Source organism: Epinephelus moara, chromosome 16, assembly GCF_006386435.1.
Source record: "Epinephelus moara isolate mb chromosome 16, YSFRI_EMoa_1.0, whole genome shotgun sequence".
NCBI classification, from domain to species: domain Eukaryota; kingdom Metazoa; phylum Chordata; class Actinopteri; order Perciformes; family Serranidae; genus Epinephelus; species Epinephelus moara.
In genome coordinates this window covers 36,697,940-36,720,932 of record NC_065521.1, presented here as the reverse complement: position 1 = coordinate 36,720,932, position 22,993 = coordinate 36,697,940, and the positions used below count along the sequence as shown (strand labels likewise).

Here is a 22,993-nt window from a genome sequence, read left to right as displayed (position 1 = left end):
TATATCGGAGGAAACAGGATATGAGTGTCCACCCATTGTTCTGTTGGTTTTATTTTGAGTGCAACTTGTCCTGCTTGTGGTACCTGCTTGTCCCACTCTGAGGCTTTCTGTGCCTTGCCTCCTGGCCTGGAAAGTTGGGTCCAGCTCCTCCACAATGTTTCTGATCTGCTGGCCTTGTCTGTAAATGCAGTGGTTGTTAGTCGGCGTGTAAAATAGGTGAAAGATATATGTAACAATACAGACATTCATCCGTTTCATCATGTGTATTCATGCAGAGGCAACTACGGTATAGTGGAGAAGGGGCTGGGTGGCTGGTTCTCTGGGGAGCAGTCCTCAGTGGGGGAAGGAAGGCCCTCTGAGTCAAGCCTCTCTCGCTGGACCTAAGGAAGTGGGGGAAGAAGTCTGACTCATTTCATCACCTTGCTTAAAAAATACATGAATACAGCAAGGCAAGAGCAAGAACTGCCGTGTCAAAAAGTAAAGACATGTACTGTTTTCCTAATCTACATCACTCTCACCGGTCTGTCTCTTGCAGCTCGTCTGTTGTGATGATTGATCATCGCTCTGTGCTCGCGCCATGACGCTGGCCCTTCGAGCTCACGAGATCTTCGCTTCGACTTCATTTCCTGCTTCTGCATAAAGCGTGCAATTTCCTAGTGCAAATAAATAACAAATAAGATATTCAATATGACACACATGGCTACTGATGACATGTTGATTTCTTGTACCTCATCCTGCGCCACTTGTGCTACTCTGAAATCTCCCTCTGGGTACGAGCTACTTGGAGAGGGCTGTGAGTTCTGTCAAAACAAAACCAGGAAAAGTCAGAAAAAAATGAACAGAAAGAGAAACTGACCTTCAGTTCTTTCACCTTGACTCCCAAATCACAGCGTGTCATAGTAAATCCTCAGATCCCGTACCCTCCTCAACAGCTTCTCCTCTTCCTCCTGCAGCCTGTGAGCTAGTTCTTCATCCTCCAGGACCTGCTGCAGCTCCCCCAGGTCCAGGCTTGCCTCACTTGGCTCTGGTTGCAGTGACGCTCCTGAGAATGAAGTTTGATAGCATCAATTACAAAGGAACTGACAGTTATGATGTGTACATTAGAAGTAAAAAATCATAAAATCATTGATGAATCATGCAAGTGTACTGATACAGAAACGAGAACTGATGACAACTGAGTCACACCAATAGATAAGAAGCAGCAGCATGTAAGGACATGTTGCTAGGTTTTGAAAGGGACTCCATAGTATGTATTCCCTCACTACATCAAGACTGGAAGGATGAAGATGAAGATGAGAATGAAAGCACACACTGAAGATGATTTCAGGACTACTGGAGTTATAGATATGAATAGGAAATCATCCCACTTCAGTAAGAGACCCCAAGTCACCAGTAAAACCCAAATTTGTCCAGATTAGACGATGATTGAGGGAAGATGAGAGGAGCAGATGCACACAGAGAGGTGGGGAGCACAGCTTTGGAAGCTTTCCCCCTGCAGATTGGAGCTGGCTGTAGTTCTGGGTGTTACCTGCTGCCACGTGCCTTGACCTATCCCTGGTTGAAGCCCCGCTGCTGCTGAAGCTTTGGCTACGCTGTGGGGCTCTTCGACGGGGCCGCTCTACTCTCCTCTCCACCTCCTGCTCCTCCTCCTCCTCTGAGCTTAACCTTTCTTCTATGGTCCTGTGCCAGTGCCTACGCTCGCTCGTTGTCCTCTTGACCCTGCAATCATTTGCATTCCTCTCCCTCATGTCACTGATAGTGTATCCGTGCTCTTTATACCTTCTACTGCTTCCTCTTTCTCTGTTAGCAAGATATGGGTCTCGATTACTAATCTCATAAACATTTCCATCATGCTCCCTGTTACTACGGTGCCAGTCTCCGTCTTGTCTGTGATCTCTCCCACTGTTCTCTTGGTATGACAACCTCCTCCTCTCCCTGATATCTCCATGGAAACTGTGCCTGGTGGTGGCAGCTCTCTGGAAGACTCCCTGATGTGGTTGGGAGTCACCACAGGAGACCTCACTCCCATGAAGCACCTGGCTGTCTCTGCTTTGAGCTCTTATTTGTAGCTGCACCCCGCTGTTGCTAAACCTCACAGGCACACCCCTCTCTTGGAGGACCTGGCCCAGCATCTCCCACACTCGGCTGGTTTCATCCTGATGCCTGTTAGAGCTCCTGGTGTTCTCCTGAAAATGGACATGTTTGTCAGGGTTGTCCTTATAGCTCCAGGACCTCGCCAAGTCTCTGCTGCCGTGTCTGCTCCTGTCAGGTAGCCTGACAGATTCACTGCGACTACATCGCCTTTCTCTTACCTCGGCTACGCTAGAGTCTCTATCGTGGCCTCTACTTCTGTGCAAACCTTCATACTCCTCTATATTGTTCCTTTCCAGATCCCAAATCCTAGGCCTCCTCTTCTCGAGGTCACTATTTTTATAGCGGTTCTCATTCCACTCTCCTCTTTCTTCCTCCAAGCCTCTGGGCTCATTTGTGAAGCTGCTGCGAGAGCAAAGACTTCTGTAGTTTCTCTCCTGCGGCTGATGTAAAGATACCTGCCGTCGAGGAGGTGCCGTGTTATGTCTTTCATTCAGTCTCCGGGACCAGACAGCGAGCTGTTCAGAGAAAACTGTGTCCGAGTCCTCTGAATCCTCACTCAAACACTCTCTCAATTCGTTCCTGATTTCCCTTATGGAATCTCTATGTCCTTGATTTGACCATGAAGTTGTATTTTTCTGTGCTGCTACCCCCCTGGGGCAGTCAGCCTGAGGCCCAGTTAAGTCTGAATGATTATGAGAGGTAGAACATTGCCACCTGGTGGTGGTAGATGAGTACTGCTCCTCTCCTTGGTGATGGTTGCTGAGTGTGTGCTGGTGTGTGGACAGCAGTGCGGGATCGCTGGCGCAGCCTTTAGTAATGCCAAACATGCAAACACAAAAGCAGTAAGGATGGGTGAGGCTGCCAGCTGGCATTATCTGAGAGGTGCAGTTAATTATGAGTCACATTGCTTTAAAAATAGCAGCATGTCAGTAATGTATGAGTAATTGTTACACAGTTAAAATGTTTCAGACACAACTGAGGCATTCCAATAAGTTTATGGAGTGTAACACAGATAAACAGTCATGCGTAAAAGACAACATGTTACATGCACGTAATTGTTTCAGAACACAACACATTATGGAGATAATAATATAGTGCAACAGAGTGCTGCAGGAAAAAAAGTGCTAAAAAACAGAAATTAGTCAGCATTTTTGCACTACTAGTTCCCTCTTCTTATGTCAGTTGGTCTTTTGAATGAGCTTTTCGTTACATGCCTGTTAATACAAGCTTAGGACATTTTCATGCTTTGCTCAACGACATAAGATGCGTCAGTAAATACCCCACTCATGAATTTTGAAGCTTCTGCATGTCTTAAAAAAGGCAGACTACAGAACATCATCATGTCTAACGCAAGTGTATAGCCTTGTGTGATGGTGTTGTTGAAGTCATGTGACCGTGGTGTAGTTTGGTTACAGCCCGTTTTTCTTACTTCTGGTGATTGCATTTGAAGATCTGGCGTGTAGGATTTAGGGGGATATATGGGCAGAGATGGAATACAATATAACAGGTATATTATTTAGTGTATAATCACCTGAAATTAGAATCCTTGTGTTTTTGTTACCTTAAAATGAGCCTTTTATGTCTACACAGGGAGTGGGTCCTAGTCTTCGAATATCACTACATTGCACATCCATGTCTCTACAGTAGTCCAGAGTGGAAAATCCCATCACTGTCTCTAGAAAGGGCCATTCACATTTTTGTATCATCCACCAGAGTTAGAAGACCCTCTGCGAAAATAACCTCGGACAAACACAGTTTTCTAAACATGTAAGTGCTTTATTCAGTGTTTTTACTAGTTTAAATCACTGGGTTCATTTGTTTTGGAGAGGAGGACACCTCTGCAGATCAGTCAGCTCCCGCAAAAAACCTCCTTAACAATGAACACTGAAGGAATCCTAACTGGGAGAAGTTTCAGCTGGTTGCAATCTGCAATCCTCACCACTAGATGCCGCTAAATCCCCCTGAATCTTACACACTGCACCTTTAAGCTTAAAAAAAAAATCATAAAAGTGTTGTTCATTTTCAAGGATTATCTTACTTGACAAAACATGTCATTATCAAACTTTTGTTTGCCATAGAGCTTATTTTCTACAATAGTCCAAAATCCAATGGAAAAATCCCATTGGTTTTTTGTTGAGGGAACCAGATTGATGTTAACCTCTGGGTTGGCCTACAAAAAAAAACATAATTCCTGCAGCAGTCTATATCTGTGTAGGTGCTGTTTTGTTCATGCTGTTGTTGTAATGTATGTGAAGAAAGACTTAAATCTAACAATAATAAGCAGCAGCTGTGGAGCAAAGCATGGCTAGAGAGAAGCTCAGCAGCTCTGTGTCCTACTTTAAGTCTAACAACTAAATGTCAAATCTCAGCAAACACACATATAATATACTTTTAAATGGCACATCACTATTTCATTGAAAATAATTCAGCAGCATTTAAGAATCACTGACGAGTGTTTTATTGGCTGTATGTGACAGCGTTAAAGAAAATGGCAAAATGTGACTGTACCTTCGCTCTGGTCCTCCTGCCCTCTGCTCCTCCTTGCGATTCTCTGCATCTCCTCTTCCTGCATTCGTTTAGCTATTTCCTGTGGAGACACAGACGTACTGACTGCTTCATTGTATTATAAAACCATAATGAGTAACCCATTAGGAATGTAGGCTAAATGCAGATTACAGAACAAAACTGGGCTGTTCTCTAATAAGAAAATAAACATACAATAGATACATGTCTAGTCCCTTTCAGGCTTTGAGAAGAATATCCAACTAGATTTGACTGACTATTAGAATCCCTTGATCCTGTATCATTAGCCGATAATTAGGTCATATTCTTTCATTTGGCTCATTTCCTTTATTTCAAAACCTGATTTAGTTCTCACAGCAAAGTGTATAATGAAATGACCTAAATAAAACATTACAAAACGTCTAAACATGCTCTGCTCACTCAGAACAGTCAGGTTATTCCACTCATAAAGCTGGCATGACTGCAAGAATCTTCTTAGCAGCACAATATAAATGATGTCTTTCAACCAGCAGGTGGCAGCATAACATAGACTGTGTAAAAAAACAACAACTGACAACTGATTTCCTCCTCAACAAAATATTTAGGAAACTTTTGATTAATGTCTGAGATTTTATCCACTATGATGATGGTTTTCCTTTTATGTTATCTTCTTTCCACAACATAAAAACATGCTCATGCTGTAGATACTGCTTCATCTGTTTAACCTCGGACCCACTGTTTGCCTTAAATCTACTCAGATTCCTTTGATGTGATCTAAGCATTCAAACAACAACACAAATGTAACATGAAACAAACCTGTCACAACCTGTTTGGAGTTAACATCAAGTAGAGGCTCTAATCTATCTGACATCTGGCGTGTCTACAGAGGAGGCAACACCAAACACAGAGGCATGTTGGGTGACGTAGTGCCACAGTGAGGTGATCTGACATCTTAGCTCTAGGTGGCCAAACTAATTGTTTCAGGCGGGGCTGTGGTTGGCTCGATGGAAACTGGGAGACTACAAGAGAGACAAGCAAACTTTTAATCCCCTTCAGCCTGAACTCTGGACCAGAAAACTCCAACAGAAGCAGGTCAACAGGACTGTTTCACTTGAAGTAACACCTTGTCATCAGGGAATGCCTGCTCTTACCAGAGCTGCTGTACTTGAGTGCTCTCTGAAGGAGAACCCCCTCACCGCGTATCTGTGTTGTTTTTCTTGGAAAGGCCAGAACTAATAATGTTTCCTACAAATCAGCAGATTCTTCCACTGAATTCTATGAAATATCCCTCTGCAGGCTGCATTTGCAACATAAATCATAAGTAAAAGCTAACGCAGCTCCTTTTGCTTTGCAATCAGGGCGTGCGTGTCAGCCGCTTTGCCAGCATCAGCAGACAATTAGCAGCTTGCCATGGCAGGTTAGGCGTGGAGTGCCACAGGGATCTGGCATTTAAAACTGCACAGCCTGATGCCTTCTGTTCCTTAATTAAAGACACAATCTACAGGGAGGCAAATATTTAATCAACACCTCTGATCATCCAGTCATTAAGGAAGGTAAGCTAACGGGAGTGTTAATAGTTCATCATCTGATCCTAACATCAACACTCATAAAAAAAGAAATTATTACTTCCACACAGGAATAGATGTATTCTCACACCATTTGCTGCACAACCTAGCATGACTTTTAACCCAGTGGGTAAATAAGGCTTTTCCATTTAACACTACCCAAACCCTTTAATAATGATGAATGCACCCCACAGTCTCTCTGACCTCACATCCTCCAAACAAGGAGCTTTTATAAGCCTGTCCAAGGCAGCCTCCTCTCAAAAGGAAACTGCAGGGTAAAGGAAAATATTATGCTGGAGCGGCCTTGTGACGCAGACCCCTCCACTGGACCAGCTGGGGAGTTTCGTGGCAGAGTTTGCTCTTTCCCCCCACAAAGCTCTTCTTCTCACATAGCTCAACTATTCATTTCTATTGGTGGGGAGTCAGATTCATTTTTTTTTTTCAGAAATGTGCATGGGTGCTTTAACTCACAGACATAAAGACAACGTTCTTTGAGGGGTTGGGCTTCTGTGTGAACACTGGAACAACTGGGGAGAGGTGATTGATGGGAACCATCTGGTTGTTCTGTCGTGTTTTGGTTGCAAGATGAATTGTTTTGTATTTGGAAAAAAAATGGAGATCTAGTGTTGTTCCACAAATGAGGACAAGAGAAAATGGAAAACATAAATGTCTATCATTACAGTATTATCTACAACCACATTTCCAAAAAAGTCTGGATGCTGTGATTTGCAGTGATTTGCAAATCCCCATATTTAATTGTATAAAAAGTATAAAAACAAGATATTTCATGTTCAAACTGAAAAAACGTTCTTGTTTTTGTAAATATACACTAATTCTGAGTTTAATGCCTGCAACAGGTTTACTAAAAGTTGGGACAGGGGCATGTTTACCGCTGTTTTACATCACCTCTTCCTTTAACAACACTCAGCGTTTGGGATCTGAGGACACTAATTGTCGAGTTCTGAAAGTGACATTTTTTTTCCATTTTTACTTCAGTTGATGAACAGTTTGGGTCGCCAGACTTCGTTGTCATATTTTGCACTTGATAATGCGCCACACATTTTCAGTGGGACACAAGTATGGACTGCAGGGAGGCCAGTCTAGTACCTGCATTCTTGAACTATGTAGCTTCACTGTTGTAGCATGTGCAGAATGTGGCTTGGCACTGTCCTGCTGGTATTAAGCAGTGACATACCTAATAAAACTGCCATTGAGATGGCAGCCTATGTTGCTCCAAAACCTGTATGTACTTTTCAGCATAAATGGTGCCTTCTCCAATGTGAATGTTTTCCATGATGCCACAGGCACTAAAACACCCAATACCATCACAGATGCTGGCTTTGAACTTTAAGATGTTAACAAACTGGATGGTCCTATTCCTCTTTAGCTTTAGGGACACAGCGTCCATGATTTCATAAAACAATGTTAATGTGGACTCATCAGACCACAGCACACTTTTCCACATTGTGTTGGTCCATCTCAGATGAGCTCAGACCCAGAGAAGTTGGTGCCATTTCTGGATGTTGTTGACAAATGATTTTCACTTTACATGAGTCTCAACTTAGATTTATAGATGCAGCGACTAAGTGTGTTTACCAATTTTCCAAAACTGTTCCCAAGTCCACGTGGCAATATCCTTTATACAATCATGTTGGTATTTAAAGGGGAACTAACGTTTTTTTCAACCTGGGCCCTATTTTCCGATCCACTTTTGTCTAAATGAGTGATTTCTCCTTTCTGTTATGTTGTCGGATAATTATACCAACAATCCGAGCCTATCTGTGTGAAAAAAAAAAAGCACTTTTAGAGGACGTATTTTGACGTTGTTTGACACTGTCTGAGTGCCCTATTAATTAATAAAGTGCACTCACGGGCTGCAGGCAGGTCAGCCCTAGCTTCGTACTGGAGAAATGTCAAATATTGAACATCCTATTACTCATTTAGACAAAAGTAGATCGGAAAATAGGGCCCAGGTTGAAAAAACCATTAGTTCCCCTTTAATGCAGTGTTGCCTGAAGGATCAAAGGTCACAGGCATTCAATGTTGGTTTTCTGAGATTTCTCTGGGTTTTCTGAATCTTCTGACGATATCATGGATTGTAAATGGTGAAATCCCTTAATTCCTTACGATTGTGCTGTGAGAAATGCTGTCCTTAAACTGCTGGACTATTTGCCTACACAGTCTTTCATAAAGTGGTAAACCTCGTACCATCTTTGCTTGTGAACAACTGAGCCTTTCGAGGATGTGTCTTTCATACCCATGTTATGCTGTTATCAACTAACCTGTTTGCCTATGGAATGTTCCAAAAAGGTCTTTCATTGCCCCTGTCTCACCTTTTTTGAAACATGTTACAGGCATCAAATTCAGAATGAATAAATTAAAGAATAATAATAATAATAAATGTTACTAGTTTGAACATTAAATATCTCATCTTCGTACTGTATTCAACTTAATATTTGTCAAAAAGAATTTGCAAATCATTGCATTCTGTTTTTATTTGTTTTTTACACAGCGTGCCAACTTTTTTTGGAATCAGGGTTGAAGAAGCAATCTATCCAAAAATTATTATGATATCTCTGTGTGGACTGAAAGATGGTGGACCAACTGTCTGGCATGGCCATCCGTAGAGCCGCGCTGGTGGTGGTGACAAATGTTTTAGATGTGATACTGTTAGTAGAATGTAACTCGTTTATTTAAACATGACAGACGTGTCAACAACACTGAGATTACAGAATTCTGTCACAAACTTAAAATATGGAGACTAAAAACAATGAATAGAACTATAACTTCAAATCGGGACGACATTTAACTAAGAAAGGGAAAAAAACCCATTAAAACTGAATTCCAGCATTGCAAAAAACTTGTTTGGAAACCCAGCACCAATGTTATACTATGTCATGGAAAGGATGTCCAAATTAAGACTGAGTCACTCTCTTGATTAAACACTACATTTAGACAATGTATTTACTTAACCTGCCCCCTCCTTTAACTGCACAGTTGAGGTTTTACACATGTTGAGTGTGCATCCAGTGTAGCCAAATGTGCACTCATGAGTGTGTCCTGTATGACGAGGTTGATGGTCCATGTCTGGAATCAACCGCCACAGAAACTGCTTGAGCCATCATCCAGATGGGTAGCTGACAGGTCGTCTCTGTTTAACAGCTGACTTTGCTCATGCAGCGCTCTTACGGCACAGTGGATACAGCAGAGGCCCAGAGCAGCACTTTGCTGCAACCGCCATTCATTATGGATTCAGTTAGTCCTGAGAGAGAGCAGATTTAACCATATGATACTCCCTGACCTGCTGGTAACAGGGAGATAATTAAATGATAAATAAGCATGTCCCGAGTGCTGTATAAGTCTATGAGTCCCTGTGCTGAATGCACTGAAGTTTACAGATAATGCTGGAGCTATTTTAAGTTTGTGTAAACTGCCACAGTTGCCCTCTCATTCTGTCTGCACACAGTATTCAAGTTTGGGATACAAAGAATCATTAATCTGCCTTCACAAGCAGCAATTTTCTGCTTTGTGCACCAACTCCTACAGGCTTCAACATTTCCTGAGTCACATAATCCATTACAGCATTATCCATTAACAAAGTCTATTGTGTCTCAAACTAGATAGTAGTGTGAGAAGTATTTAACGAATGTTTTGTTAAAACTTGTTGTTTTCTGGAACTAATTAACTGACATGAATTCAAGCTGACCACAGCCACTCTGTCTGTGAAGGAGTAAACTACCAGCTCTTAACAGGCAACTTTTGGAGAACTTTTGTCTGTGAATGTGTGCATTTGTGTTGTTTTGCTTCATGTGCTGTATTTTCTGTAAATGAAAACGTGATAGTTCATCCCAAGGGGTTTACCCCTCTAATAAATGTCTATTTTTTAACTTTCAGGCCACCAGTGGGTAAGCGTTCAATTCTCAAAAGCTAAATTTGGGGTGGAGTATTACTTTAAGTCTTACTTTGGTTGTGTTCAAGTTTCTGTTTTATCTCTGCATTGTGCCAAGCTGAACTTGTCCACACAGTACAGTGTCTCGCTCCGCTCTGGTTACTGACAGCAACTCGACACCCGCAGAAAAGGATTTGTTCCTCTTTCAGGAGCAAATCCCTCAAAATATTTCGCTTTACAAACTTTGCTGTCACATTTGTGTCTTCTTATTAGCTGGAACAACTTACGGTTTCGAGCTAAGCTTAACGCCATGGAGGTTTTAATTTAAAAATGACAAAATGAGTGACTGGTGAAGGAACGCTGGTTTTCAACTTTTCTATATACAGTCATCAATATCAGTCATCCAAGGGGAATGTCTGTATCTTTCACAATGCTCTCTGTGTTGCCGTGGCCAAAATAAAGATTTGTTCTCCATCAATCATATGACACGATGGACTGAGTTAAGGCTCGCTGCTTGGTGTGAGTTTCCTCCCACAGCTTTAAAACATGCAAGCCAGGTGAACTGAGGACACAATTTTCTATCTTTTGTGTAAACTCAGACAAGTTGACCTTTCCGAGGAGTTTCTCTGCATTTGGCTCAATACATATTGGCTCAGATGCAAGCCCTTCTTGTTGGCCTGAATGCTGATTGGATAATGGTTTGACTCTTATAGTGGATTGTAAGTGGAGCTATTATGGTGGATGTTAGCCATTTCACCTGCCCCTTCTCATCCACACAAAAGCAGCAACTGTTTGACTGGTGTGCACTGTAAAAGAGGATCAAATGCATATTAGATTTGTAGTATTCACGGACAGGTTGATGTGTGAGAGAGGTGAGTAAAACTGAATGCATCATTTTATATTAAAAAAAAAAACATCTTAATGCATCATAAAGGCTTAATTCTTGTCTAGCATGGTTTAGCAAGCCTACTGTCAGTCTGCCAACTGCAAGGTCTATTCGTTTAAACAAGCTAGAGTAAAGAAGAGTGGCCTGAGTGTAGCAGCTCGCTGACTGAGTGATAATGAGTTTTATGCAGGCACTGATGGGTGCACATCTCCAAATTGAAAAGATTTATCACACTGAGGTAGGTGGTAGGTGGATAATTGACGAGTAGGTGCAGATTCATGTGAGGTCAGAGCTGACCTTTGCACTCTTTATACTGAATTATACTGGTCTGAGCGTTTCAAGCTGAAAACTTCTGCATAATTCCAACAGGTACATGTATTCATAAGAGAAGAGGCAGTGACTATGAACTCCTGTCAGTGCAACTGATGTAAAAGTATCGCTGTAGACCACACACAGACTGAATGTCCACATTGGATACAATACACGTACTTGTATTAAACGTTTGGTACAAGGCTTTCAGTTCGGTACACTAAACTATCCTATTATGTTTGAGAAGTAAAATACACAGCTTAATCTGTGTTTAATATCATTTTCTCAGTGCCACTGCGCTCAGCAAATCAGCCCCCACAACAGAACAGGCAACATGCTGTCTGCCCCTCCCACCACTAAGCAAAACATTCTACTCCCCTGGTGAGACACGCTGGGCGGCACATTACGCTAAGCTAGCTCGTTGCAAGATGGTTAGTAACACCATTACCAGACCAAAAATAGAAAATCCTTTGACAACCACTTTGGTTTCGCTGTGAATTATGAGGATGATGGCAAAGAAGTGGTGGGGGACAGCAGCTAGGCCAGTAGGACACACAGTCTATGGCTGTACAGCACAATCCTGCCTGGTTATAGCCTCTCGTTCACCAGCTAACAGCAGCTAACGTTAGCACAAAGCTCACACCCACAGCAGTAAGCAGTAACTGCTCAGTGCTGTGGGTGTGAGCTTTGGCAGACTGGGCAGCCGATTTGGCCAGAAAGACTAAAAGGTACATCAGTGACGGCTGTTTTGCTTGTGTTTATATGACTGTGGCATTTAACGGAGATGTTTATTCATGCATTTATTAGACTGAAAGCGCCAGTCGTGGGAAGTAGCAAACTCACTGCTCAAACCTAGTGGACGATAGAAACGACACTGATACTGCGCGCTCTAATGTCAGTAGTCACAGGCACTCAGGTATAGCTTCATCATTGTTCAAAGTAAAAAAAAAAAAAGAGATCATATTTTATGGTGTTAGATTAGATAAATAAATTAATTAATATAAAATAAAATAAAATAAAAAAAATCAAGGAAATTTCTCTGGCATTTCTACTTTTTGGCTGTATCGAAAACACACTGAACTGTGATGCCGCTGTATTGTATCAAACTGAACTGTGAATTTTGTGAACCGTTACCACCACTAATGCATACAGAATTAATCAGTTTCAATAGTTTGTGCTCACCTCATCTTCCTGCTCCCTCCTACGGGCCTCCTCGGCACAACGCTGGATCTCCTCCTGAATTATGCGAGCATACTCAAAGTCCTCCTCCTCTCTGCAGAGCACCCACAGAAGAGAAGTCTTACACTTGTGACTTACTAACAAAACTACCAACACATCACATGAAAATGTAAATAAGAATATAAATCTGCAGTAAATGTATATACAGAGGGGTCCGGATACATGCAGGTCATGAGGGCATGTAGTGATATCTGAATAGTGCAGCTTTGTTACAGTGTGAACTATGTTGCATTGTGTTTCAGGGAGCAGGGGTCACCTACAGTTGTCTTGAGGCCTGTCTGAGGACACTGCTCTGCTGGGCCTGCTCCTCTTCTTCCTCATCCTGCAGCCTTTTGGCTACACGGATGTCATTCTGCACCAGCTGGTTCTTCTGGATGTTGGTGGTATAGTATTGCTCGACTATGAAGGCAAGGCAGAAAAAAAGGCAGAGGGTCAGACAGTTTCAATGTGTGGCAATGGACAACTGTCTGATCTAGATTATAGTGAGAAATAGTTACTGTATTACTTCTAGTCTAAATCTGTTGATTTTTGAGAGTTCATGAGTGCGGTATTGTTTATTTGAAGCTTGGTTTGTGGCATGTCAGACCCTCAGTTTACGTTTGAGGAAGCCTACAAACAGACACCAAATTACATGTCACTTTGTTTACTGTGCAAAAACATACCACGACTGTTTCAGACAAAAGCTAGCCAAAATGAAGTTTAAAAAGTAGCTCAGTGTAACTCACTCATTCTCAGGAATTGGGACAAAACCTTAATTTGTTTTTTTATTTTATTTTTACACTTCAATTAGGCTGAGAAAATGTATTTTAAAAGATCAAAGTCTTGACTATTAAACCTTGTAATGGGCCAACCTCTTGGTAATTTAGTTTTTTCTTGAATAGCATACATAATGGATGTCAGATGTAAGATCTGACGGAGTTGACAAAAGGTTATATTTATCAGTTTCACAGCAGTCCTTTAACTCGTCTATAAAGCACTAAATGGTCTCGGGCTTTAACACATTTCTGATTTACTGGTATACTAGAAAGCATCCAGACCCCTCAGGTCATCTGGGACAGGTTTACTCAGCATTCTCAGGATCAAAACAAAAACAAAAACAAGCAGGGTGAAGCAGCTTTTAGTTTCTATGCTCCCCACCTGTGGAAAAAAATACCTGAGGTCTGCTGAAACTGTTAACTTATTTAAATCAGGGCATAAAACATTATTGTTCACTGTGGCTTTCCAATAACATAACTTCTTAAACCTTCGACTATATATTTGCTTGCTTTTGCTTGTTTGATTATCCTTTATTGCTTGAATGCAATTTTAATGTTTTCTTACATTGATTACATTTAATGTATTTCTGCGCCCCTGTTAAAGCACTATGGATTACCTTGTGTATAAATGGTGCTATATAAATAAACCTACTTTGCCCAGCAGTCATAGTGAATAGCCACTTTATTTTCCACTGTATTTTGCAACGATTTTTCCTAATACTAGTCAAAATACTTGTTTTTAAATCATAATTCTTATTCTGTTTTGATTTGGAAAGCTTAGTGAGTTGACCTCATATGAGACACACCGTATAGCAATATCATTTAATGAATTTATCAAAAAGTAGACAGCTTAACAGCCCTTGAGCACATTCCCACCTTTCTGGAAACTAGTTAAATGAGACAAGAGTCCTTAGGATATAGCTCACCCCTTTTATGTCTGATTAAATGATGCTTTTGTAGACATCTTTCAGAGTTGACAAAAATCTGGGACACATCTTTAAAGGGACAACATTTAAAATAAAAAATTCCTGCTTCCTCCCACAGTCCAAAGACATGCAGGTTAATTGGTGACTCTAAATTGTTCATGGGTGTGAATGTGAGTGTGAATGGTTGTCTGTCTCTATGTGTCAGCCCTGTGATAGTCTGGTGACCTGTCCAGGGTGTACCCCGCCTCTCGCCCGATGTAAGCTGGGATAGGCACCCCTGCGAACCCCAACAGGATAAGCGGTTACGAAAAATGACTGAATATAACAGCACATTTTTATATCCATGTTATCAGTATGTAGTGTTATAAATCCTTTAAAAATAACGTTTCACCCCAGAAATGGAATTAGTGTGTTGATAAGGTATAATTTTAAGGTTTTTTTGTTTTTTTGTTAGCAGGACTTGATTTGTCCCAGTTCTCAAGAATGTGTGAACGACCTTATGTTTTCCAGTCTGCCTTATGAGCTATGAGAATAATACAGCATTTAATTGAAGTATGTTTTGTGTTTAATCTCAAATTTGTATTTATGGCTTCCAAAAATAGTCCTTGGCTGAATTCCTTAACAGGAAAAATAAAGATGATGCCTCACACAGGAAGAGGTGATTCACGCAGACAAGACTTAAAATACTACAAATTTGTGGTGTGCAGCTGTGCCGCTGTTTCATGGTAACACTGTACTTACTCTCCTGTTCCTGCAGGTTGTGTGCTAACACTCCATCCTCCAGCACTGCAAAACACTGGCACACTGAAACCACAGAGAACAGCAACACTTAAGTGTCACACAAAAGCTTAGAAAGTGTTCAAACATGAATGGAGGGGGGACATAAGTGTCAATAAAGTGCAAGCAAAGCAGTGCAAAGCAGTTCTCCCAGCAGAGAATTACTAAAACAACTGAAAACGACAGCAATCTTGAACAGTCCTGTTTGCTCCATCCTGAACAAGAGCTGGAAAGCTTTTGGTTTAGCACTCTGTCTGCAGGGAAACAATACAATGTGAGTGCTTTGTGTCATGATGGCTATTTTTCTGACAGACAAAAGGCGGAGGAGTGACCCTCAAAACTTTCGAAAAAACTACCATCCACCACTCTGGCAAGAATTTGCTGTTAAATATATAAAAGGCTCTCATAAAATCCCCATCATAACAGGGTGCCAGTGTTCCAGAGCAACACCCGAGTGGCCACAATTATTGCTCTCCTCCCAGAGTTACTGGGTTTAGCAGCAGCAGGATAACAAGTCCAACTCATTCTAACAAAAGCAACAGTGTGACTTGCTCTATTTTGGGTGTGTTTATCAGAGCATCAGTGTGTATGCATGTAGATTCATGCACAATTTATGTGTATATCAGTACAAGAGCTCAGAGAGACTTAGGTTACATGTTTTTTTTTGTTTGTACAAACTATGACTACCAAATGAAAATGCAAAGTTTGAGAGCTAGTACCTGCCACCATTTAAACTGGGAGGCTGGTGCAGATGGTGCAAGAGTATGCCGAGTGAAATCTGTAAGGTTGTCGTAAATCCCAAGGCTTTAGCTAAGAGCTCTCTGTACACTAACTCTGTCTGCTTCTCCAAGTGGGCGCTCCCTATCCAATGAGCCTATAGTCTGGCCACCTGCTGCTCGATATGGTCATAAAACATATCTGTTTCATGGCGTTTACGCTCCCTAGCCTTGTCCTGTTTTGTCAGAAAGCTGTCAAAGGGACTACGTAGATACACGAGATTAAACAACTACGCAAAGGCATCCTATAAAGTCAAACAAAGGGATAGTCAGCAAGACAGACAGTTTACTACTCTGTTTTGATCTAAATACATTTTAAGACTCCAATCATACCCACAGTTTTGCAGAACCATTTGATCTGTACATTGGCTTTAATAGCTTCAGCATCTGTGGACTGTTATTCTCATCTATAGGCATGCCAAGTGTTTACAGTAGTCCTTAATGAGCCACAATAGCCTCTACGTGCAGAAGCCCAAGGGTGTTTAAAGTCTGTCAAACAAAGTCAAAAGTTACTCAAAAGAAAATAAACACAGACAGTCAGCAGCACTGTGGCCCAGCTGTTTTCTCCACTTCCTCCGTCATTTGCAGACACACGGCTCAGGGTGACCAGACAAAACATGCTTTGCTATCTCACAGATATTCATCGGGGAACCTAGTCGGGCTGGCTGCTCCGACAATGGTGTTTTTTGAAAGCCAGGAGCAGGACAGAAGACGGGGCTTAAGAGGAGATTTAGCTCACTGCGGAGGGAAAGAGCCTCCAGCCTGAGACAGAGGCCGGGCCAATTAAAAACACCTGTCCTACTGTTAATCCCTCAACTGAGCATGTGAGAGCAGGCAGGGCACTTCTGTAGAGACAGCGGCTATGTTTACATCCGTGCCCTTAATGCTTTGGATACTAAAGTATTCAGTTTATGAGGTGAGCTGACACATATAAATGCCATATGTTGTTTATAATAATTTGTTTAAGCTCTTAACCCAGCTACAGAGAGCCCAGATACATTTTATATTCCTTTAACAGCTGCTGTGCAAATTAGATCAAGTATCTGGAATACTGTGCATGTAAAACTGGCTGTCACTGTGAGCGCTGCGAAGGAGATGTCAAAACTGAGACATTCATTCTCACTTTGTTTGCTTAAGGCTTCAACTGTGCTTTTTTGATCCCTTTGTCAGAAGACGCACAACTCTAAAACAAAGAAACGCACGAACAGAAGACAAGCAAAGACTTTGGAAGTTTACTTACTAACTGAAGTTTCCCAGGATGACGGGAACGAAGGGGAGGCCTCAAGATTCATTGTAAGAGTGACATGGAGCCCATAGTCTATAGTACAGCTGTGACCATCTGTGTGGCTAATTGAAAACACACGACACATTGAGCATTCGACCCATCCCAGACTTTGAGACTGCTTCTCTGTGTTTGCAGTCATGCTAAGTTTGTACTCTCAAAGAAAACTTGGTTTGTGCTAGTTTCTTTCCAATGACATGTTCTCTATTGACCTATGTTGTCACTGTATCAGATTCATACTCTTATAAATATACAGAGCACTCTTCTCCTTCATTATTGCTGTATCTTAAGCCTAGTTCATATTACACGATTTTCACCGCAATTTTGACGTCGCAGAGGATCTTGAAAGCCATCTTGGGTCGGAGGTGAGTTGGCAGATAGTCTGCCACGACAAGTCCTCATGTGTGAACAAGCCTACGAGCAAGTCGCCCCCTTGTCTGTGACTGGGACTGGATATCTGGCATTCCAGAAAACTGGAGAAGTCTGACACGACTGACAAAGAGCATCAGCCAATGAGAGGCGGGATATGTCCCACGTCAGCACGCAGGAGGACAGAAGAAATGTGAGGACAAGCTGCAGGGTTGCCAGGTCTGCTTATTAGCCGCGACGTTGGGGTGGATTTTTTGTAAAGTTGCTTGCAAATTGGAAGTCGCGGCTTGTTTCTAAAGTGGAGTTGCTTATTTGAGCTTGCTCTCTAAACCTTGCCTTTCTCTATATCCGTCGCTTCTTTTGGGCTTGTTTCCTTAGCCCTGGTTGCTTGTTTCTCTCCCAAGATCTGGCAAGCAGCTAAACAACAACAACAATGGCGGCGTCCACAGGATCACGGGGAGCATGTTGTGTTTGGACCCAGGCCCTGGAGGCAGATCTGATTTAGCACTGGGAAGAATATACATGCCTTTACGATGTGTCGTCTCCAAGTTAAAAAACGTAGTTTGGTGACATCACCGCGTTATCTGGGGCTCTATCGGCGAGGGCTCGGTGGAGAAATCTTGTGGTGTGTACACACAGGTCGTAACACAGTTGCCGAGACTCCCGATGACAGAAACACACGTCGCCAGGTATGAACACTCAAAAAATTACATAAGTCTCCGCGACGCAAAATCAGGGTGAAAATCGTGTAATGTGAACTAGGCTTTACTTGAACTACTAGAGCCTGCTGCAACAATGCAATGTTCAATTTCAACTAGGGCTGCAGAATTAATCCAAATATTACCGAAAATGCAATATGACCAAGTGCACTGACCAAATCACAGGAGCTGCAATGTTTTTTAAAAGGTAAAATATGTCACAGCATGCCATTGTAAATGGCGGAGAAGCTCCAGCCTACAAATCACATTCCAGACATAAGGGAACATGCTTGTTTGGTACAGACCCAAGCAAAAAAAATCACATCATTGTCATTTTTATATAGATTTTTTTTTAGTGAAAATGAATGCAAAAATGACCACTCACACTGAAATTGTCAAAAAAAAAAATCATTTTTTTGCATATCCCCTGGCCCCAATTTCAACATTTACACAACTGCTTCTGAGTTGATACAACAAGTCAATCTGAGGATTTCTCCTCTTTGTCCAGCTCTGTAAATAGGGAAGTCAGAGAACCCAGCTTCTGAAACATTTTTGTGGTAAAAATTTAGTCATACTCTGTTCCCTAAATCCTTAAAATGGAGGGGACAAAAAACACCCAATGTTCTTGCTGAGAATAAGTCTCTGTGTATGTTTCAGTCTCGAGGGGCCCAACAGTCAAAGTTCATAGAAATCACCCAGACAGCACTAAGCCACCAAAAGGGTCTGTTTACACCATAAATGACCACATAAGTCCACACTGAGAGTTAACCCACACCAAGACAGACATGCATTACCACTTACACCTGTTGTAGAGCTTAAGAGACTATCCGCTAAATGGATCTCCACTCTGCCCTTATGTGTCCAGTCTGTCAATGAGGAGGGATTAGGTGGACGGCTTGGTTTTAATCCGACAGGACAAATTGACAGTTCAAAACATGAGTTTACTCTAAAGTACAACTCAGAGAGCGGAACGAAAGAAGGGAGGGAAAGATGGAGGAAAATGACAAGTCTCGCCCGGGTGTGCGCACACGCAAGTGTGTGTGTGGGTGTGTCAGAATTGTGGTGTAACTTGTTTTTCCAAACTCCTTTAAACTACGGTCACATTACCCTTCCAGGGGAGGGACAAGGAGACCGTGTTATTATGACTGCTAAACAGGTTTTGACGGACAGGGTGTGCACATGGAGACACAGTGCGAGTCCACACTCACACACATACACACTCCTACTGTAAGCTTCTTAATGAGGGCACTGAAAAGACCCTGTCAGGCCGTGTCAGTTTCCTAAGAGGACAGTAAATCAAAGATCCAGCAGACAACAGAAATTGGCTGTGGCATTTGAACACCAGAGGCTAAAATCCACTGAGGGGTAAGATTGTCTCAAAAAATGCGCAAAGAACAAGTAAAGATTTCAAAATATTAGCAGCCACCCACTGCATTGCCCAGTATGTTCCCCTGCAGTGTGGGCAGACTGTCTCTGCAGTGAGGCTGTGGGAGAAAGGGATGTTACAAAGCAGGAAACCACGACCTGTGTGACCTCAAAGCTCAAACAGTCAAAACAAAGTAAATTATTTCCTTTTTTAATGCCTCTCGTCCCTCACAAATATTCCACATGACTAGTGGTCAGAAACAGAAAGAAAGGCCTGACTATTTTTGCCGATGTAACTAAATCTCATATGTGCATGCATGCACTTTGTCTTTTAGTCCAACTAACATCAGAGAACTGACAGCCAATCACCTAAAATAAAATTATGCAGATTATCTCAGGCATCCAGCTCGAGGGAGCAGCTCCGATCAAACATAGACAGAGATATTTCTCTTTCATCTTCGCAGCTACTTGGATAGAAGCAGTGGCAAGTGCCTGCCAAACAAAGAAACCGGCGAAAAGGAGAAAATGACAAGGGTTCTATTTTCAGCCAAAATCCCCCACCAACCACCCACGCGCTGTCTCCCTCTCCCTCTCTCTCTCTCTCTCTCTCTCTCTCTCTCTCTCTCTCTCCCCCCTCACTGCTCGGTTCTGTTCTCCTGCTCACTGCTTTTTGCAACAAAATTACACCATGAAGTGTCCGTTCATCCCACAGCTCTCTGTACCGTGTTATAAACTAGGTGAACGGGGCCAGCCAGCCTCATGAACTGGACCAGGCTGTCATGGAGAACAAAGAGAGGTGACGAGGGTAATGGGACTCTGGGTCAGTTGGTGAGAGTGAAATTAGGAACAGGGGGGAGGTGGGGGAATTCCTCTGGGAGCTGCATTCCCTCTGCACATCAGGCTATATCAGGAGCAGCTAGAGGAGGGACAAAACAGGAACTGATAAGAGGGGCAGTGAAAACAAAGAAAGTTGACTTGGCCGAGACTCTCGGATGGGGAGGAAAGTAGAGGAGAAGTGGGACGTGGGGGAACTACAGCTCTTAGGGAAATTGTAGCATAAACAACCACAGTGGGACGTTAAGTAAACAACCCCAATGCCACAGAGAGGGACAGCATATCTGTCTGGTGAAAGTGGATGATGAGCGGAAAAAATGACACAGACCAGACATCTGATTTACATGCAGCAATTGTCTCAATGAGCGGTTTATTGCTGCTATTACTGGCTTTGTTTGCGCACTGGCCCCTGCTCGATAAAGCATAAAAATGCAAAGCTGCACAGTGTGCCCTTTGTGTACGGACACAAGAGCAGAGTGCTGAATTATCTCCCTTGATAAAAGACATGCAGACCTATTTCTAACCCATTCATTAGTATGGACATGCCAAAGACTGAGTCAACACTCTACACCCAGGCTACAGCTTAGACATTCCTTACCTGTGAATGTTTTCATACTTAAATGCCAGCAGTTCAAACTAATTTTGTGCATGAGAGCTACATTAGTATCTCAATGAGAAATTCTGTTGGTGTGCATGTCTGTTTTCCTGAACTCCACCCTGCCAGCTGTATGTTTATTGACCAGTTGGAGTTTGCAGATGGTTCTCCCATGTTAAACTTCACTACAGTTCTCACTCCGGCGTGTTTTTTGTCTCAGTATCTGAATGTCTTCATATTCTGGGGGGCAGCAAAGTCATATTTGTCGTCAATATTCCAAAGACCAAACATATTAGGAGCAATTATGATTGTTCTGTTTGGGTCATTGAATCAAACTGAATTTAAACCTGAATTTAAATACAATTTTACCCCCAATCAGGTCTGGAACTGCATATTCTGCCTAGGAAACTCTTGCAAGTCAGACTGTTTCAACTTAAAAAGGTTAAATGTCACATATTTTGCAGTAAAAGCCCTCATCTCAAGTGATAGCACTTTCTTCCCCTGAGATATAACATGTTCCAAACAACCATCTCAGTCCTTGCTCTTATCTACAGCCAGCACACAGTCGTGTATATGATGAGGTTCATCTCTGTTCAGCTGAATGAGTGAACTGGTGTCTGCTGCAAATAGTCAAAACATATGGCAAGCTACGTCTTGTCTGAGATGGAGTACCGATGCCATAGAAAATCAAGCACAAGGTCAGAAGCAAAGCAGCCACTTGGTGCCAAGGCCAGTTATTCAGAATGTAAGAAAAGAGACACTGCGAAGTCGTCAGATGTCTCTGTCTCTCTAAAAAGCATGCAGCAGATGGGCAGACAAGCCTGTCCTTTATATTCACTGTGCCGAAGTGTCCATGAATCAAACACTCAGTCCCAACTGGCTCCATGTCTGCAGTTCAGTAGCTGACCCTGACCTCTGACCCTCCCTGTGGCGGGGCTAAACAAAACCAACTTTTCTCCAGGGCAGACCATGGTGCATTCTCCACAGTGCACACACTTTTTCCATATGGTTTAAAGTTGCTATGGATGCAGGAGTTGGCTCAGTGTCAGAGTGTGTCCTCACCTTCTTGGACACGTGGAAGGTTGGACTGGTCAATTTCCAGCTCTGCCATCATTGTGCTTGATCTGTCACAGCCTCATGGTGATACACAAGACCCTGGGACCAGAGAGGGAATACTGGAAGTTAATATGTGGCTAAATGAAATTGAAGGCAAGGCACAACAAGTGGGAAAGAAACCAGCTACAAGCTACACAACCAGACCTTTAAGTGTAAGTTAAACAGACTACTGGTGTTAATGCAAACAAGTCAGCTAATGACTGACAAGCTAATACTAGCAGTGTTGCTACAAACAGTAACTAGACCCTGAATGGTAAAACAGTATCTGAATTGTTGTAGGCCACTTGTTTGTCAAGCAAAGTAAAAGAATAACCAGAGAAACATTCAGTCAGTCGGTGTAACTACCGAAGAGCTATTGTGTTACAACCTACCTGTTCCCAGCACGCTGCACACACAGCCTCCAGTGTTGTGTATGTACACACAGCCTATTCAACAAGTACCAAACATGACAGCGAAGTGTCAACTTTGTCCACCGCCGCACTTTTCCCTCTCCCTCCCTCCTTTCCTCTCTTCTTCTTTTTGTGTCCCTCTCAAATTATCCGGAGTGTCACGAGCGTGCTTGACCGTCTCTAACGCCTCCACTTTTAGTGTGAATGTTAAAACGCCAGCGACGGTTTGTTCTGTTGGTCATCAATGAAACAAAGCCCCGTCGACTCGTGATGGGAAGCCAGGGCGGACAAACTTAGCCCACAGTCTGTCGCTCCGGCTGCTTCTTCACGGCTCCTGTTCGGCAGCAGTGGGGGCGGTTAACGGCTGACGCCTTCAGGTGCTCCTCCGAGCTCGGACTTATCTCTTACGAGTCACGACGTTGCCTAATAAAAACGGCAATTCGCCCCTTTTTTATGCTTTTTTTATTTACAAGACATCTGGTGAAGGAAAGACCCCTTTCTCTAACATTTTTAAACAAGGTCAGTTATTCGTAGAGTGGCTTATAAAGCTAGTAATCCGAGAAAAGATTAGCCAACTCAGGCCAAAAGGTTATAAATTAAAACAATGTACAGACAGGCGCAAGACAG

General features: G+C 42.5%; 1 protein-coding gene across 3 annotated transcripts in view; it reads right to left on the bottom strand.

Moving 5' to 3' along the window:
• The window catches only part of ccdc187 (coiled-coil domain containing 187), a 24,549-nt gene extending 1,556 nt beyond the window's left edge, over window positions 1-22,993 (bottom strand). Inside the window, exons 1-12 of one of the 3 annotated variants that reach the window (XM_050064955.1) lie at window positions 22,349-22,993; window positions 21,924-22,016; window positions 16,959-17,065; window positions 14,907-14,969; window positions 12,745-12,883; window positions 12,428-12,518; window positions 4,603-4,681; window positions 921-1,042; window positions 729-800; window positions 519-653; window positions 286-380; window positions 84-178 (exon numbers count right to left, since the gene is read on the bottom strand). In XM_050064955.1, coding sequence (XP_049920912.1) covers window positions 84-178; window positions 286-380; window positions 519-653; window positions 729-800; window positions 921-1,042; window positions 4,603-4,681; window positions 12,428-12,518; window positions 12,745-12,883; window positions 14,907-14,969; window positions 16,959-17,010 — 943 coding nt within the window. In that variant the 5' untranslated portion in view covers window positions 17,011-17,065; window positions 21,924-22,016; window positions 22,349-22,993. Of the gene's footprint in view, window positions 1-83; window positions 179-285; window positions 381-518; window positions 654-728; window positions 801-920; window positions 1,043-4,602; window positions 4,682-12,427; window positions 12,519-12,744; window positions 12,884-14,906; window positions 14,970-16,958; window positions 17,066-18,868; window positions 19,066-21,923; window positions 22,017-22,348 lie in introns of those variants that run through there. The other 2 variants (XM_050064954.1, XM_050064957.1) reach the window with 2 other exon arrangements.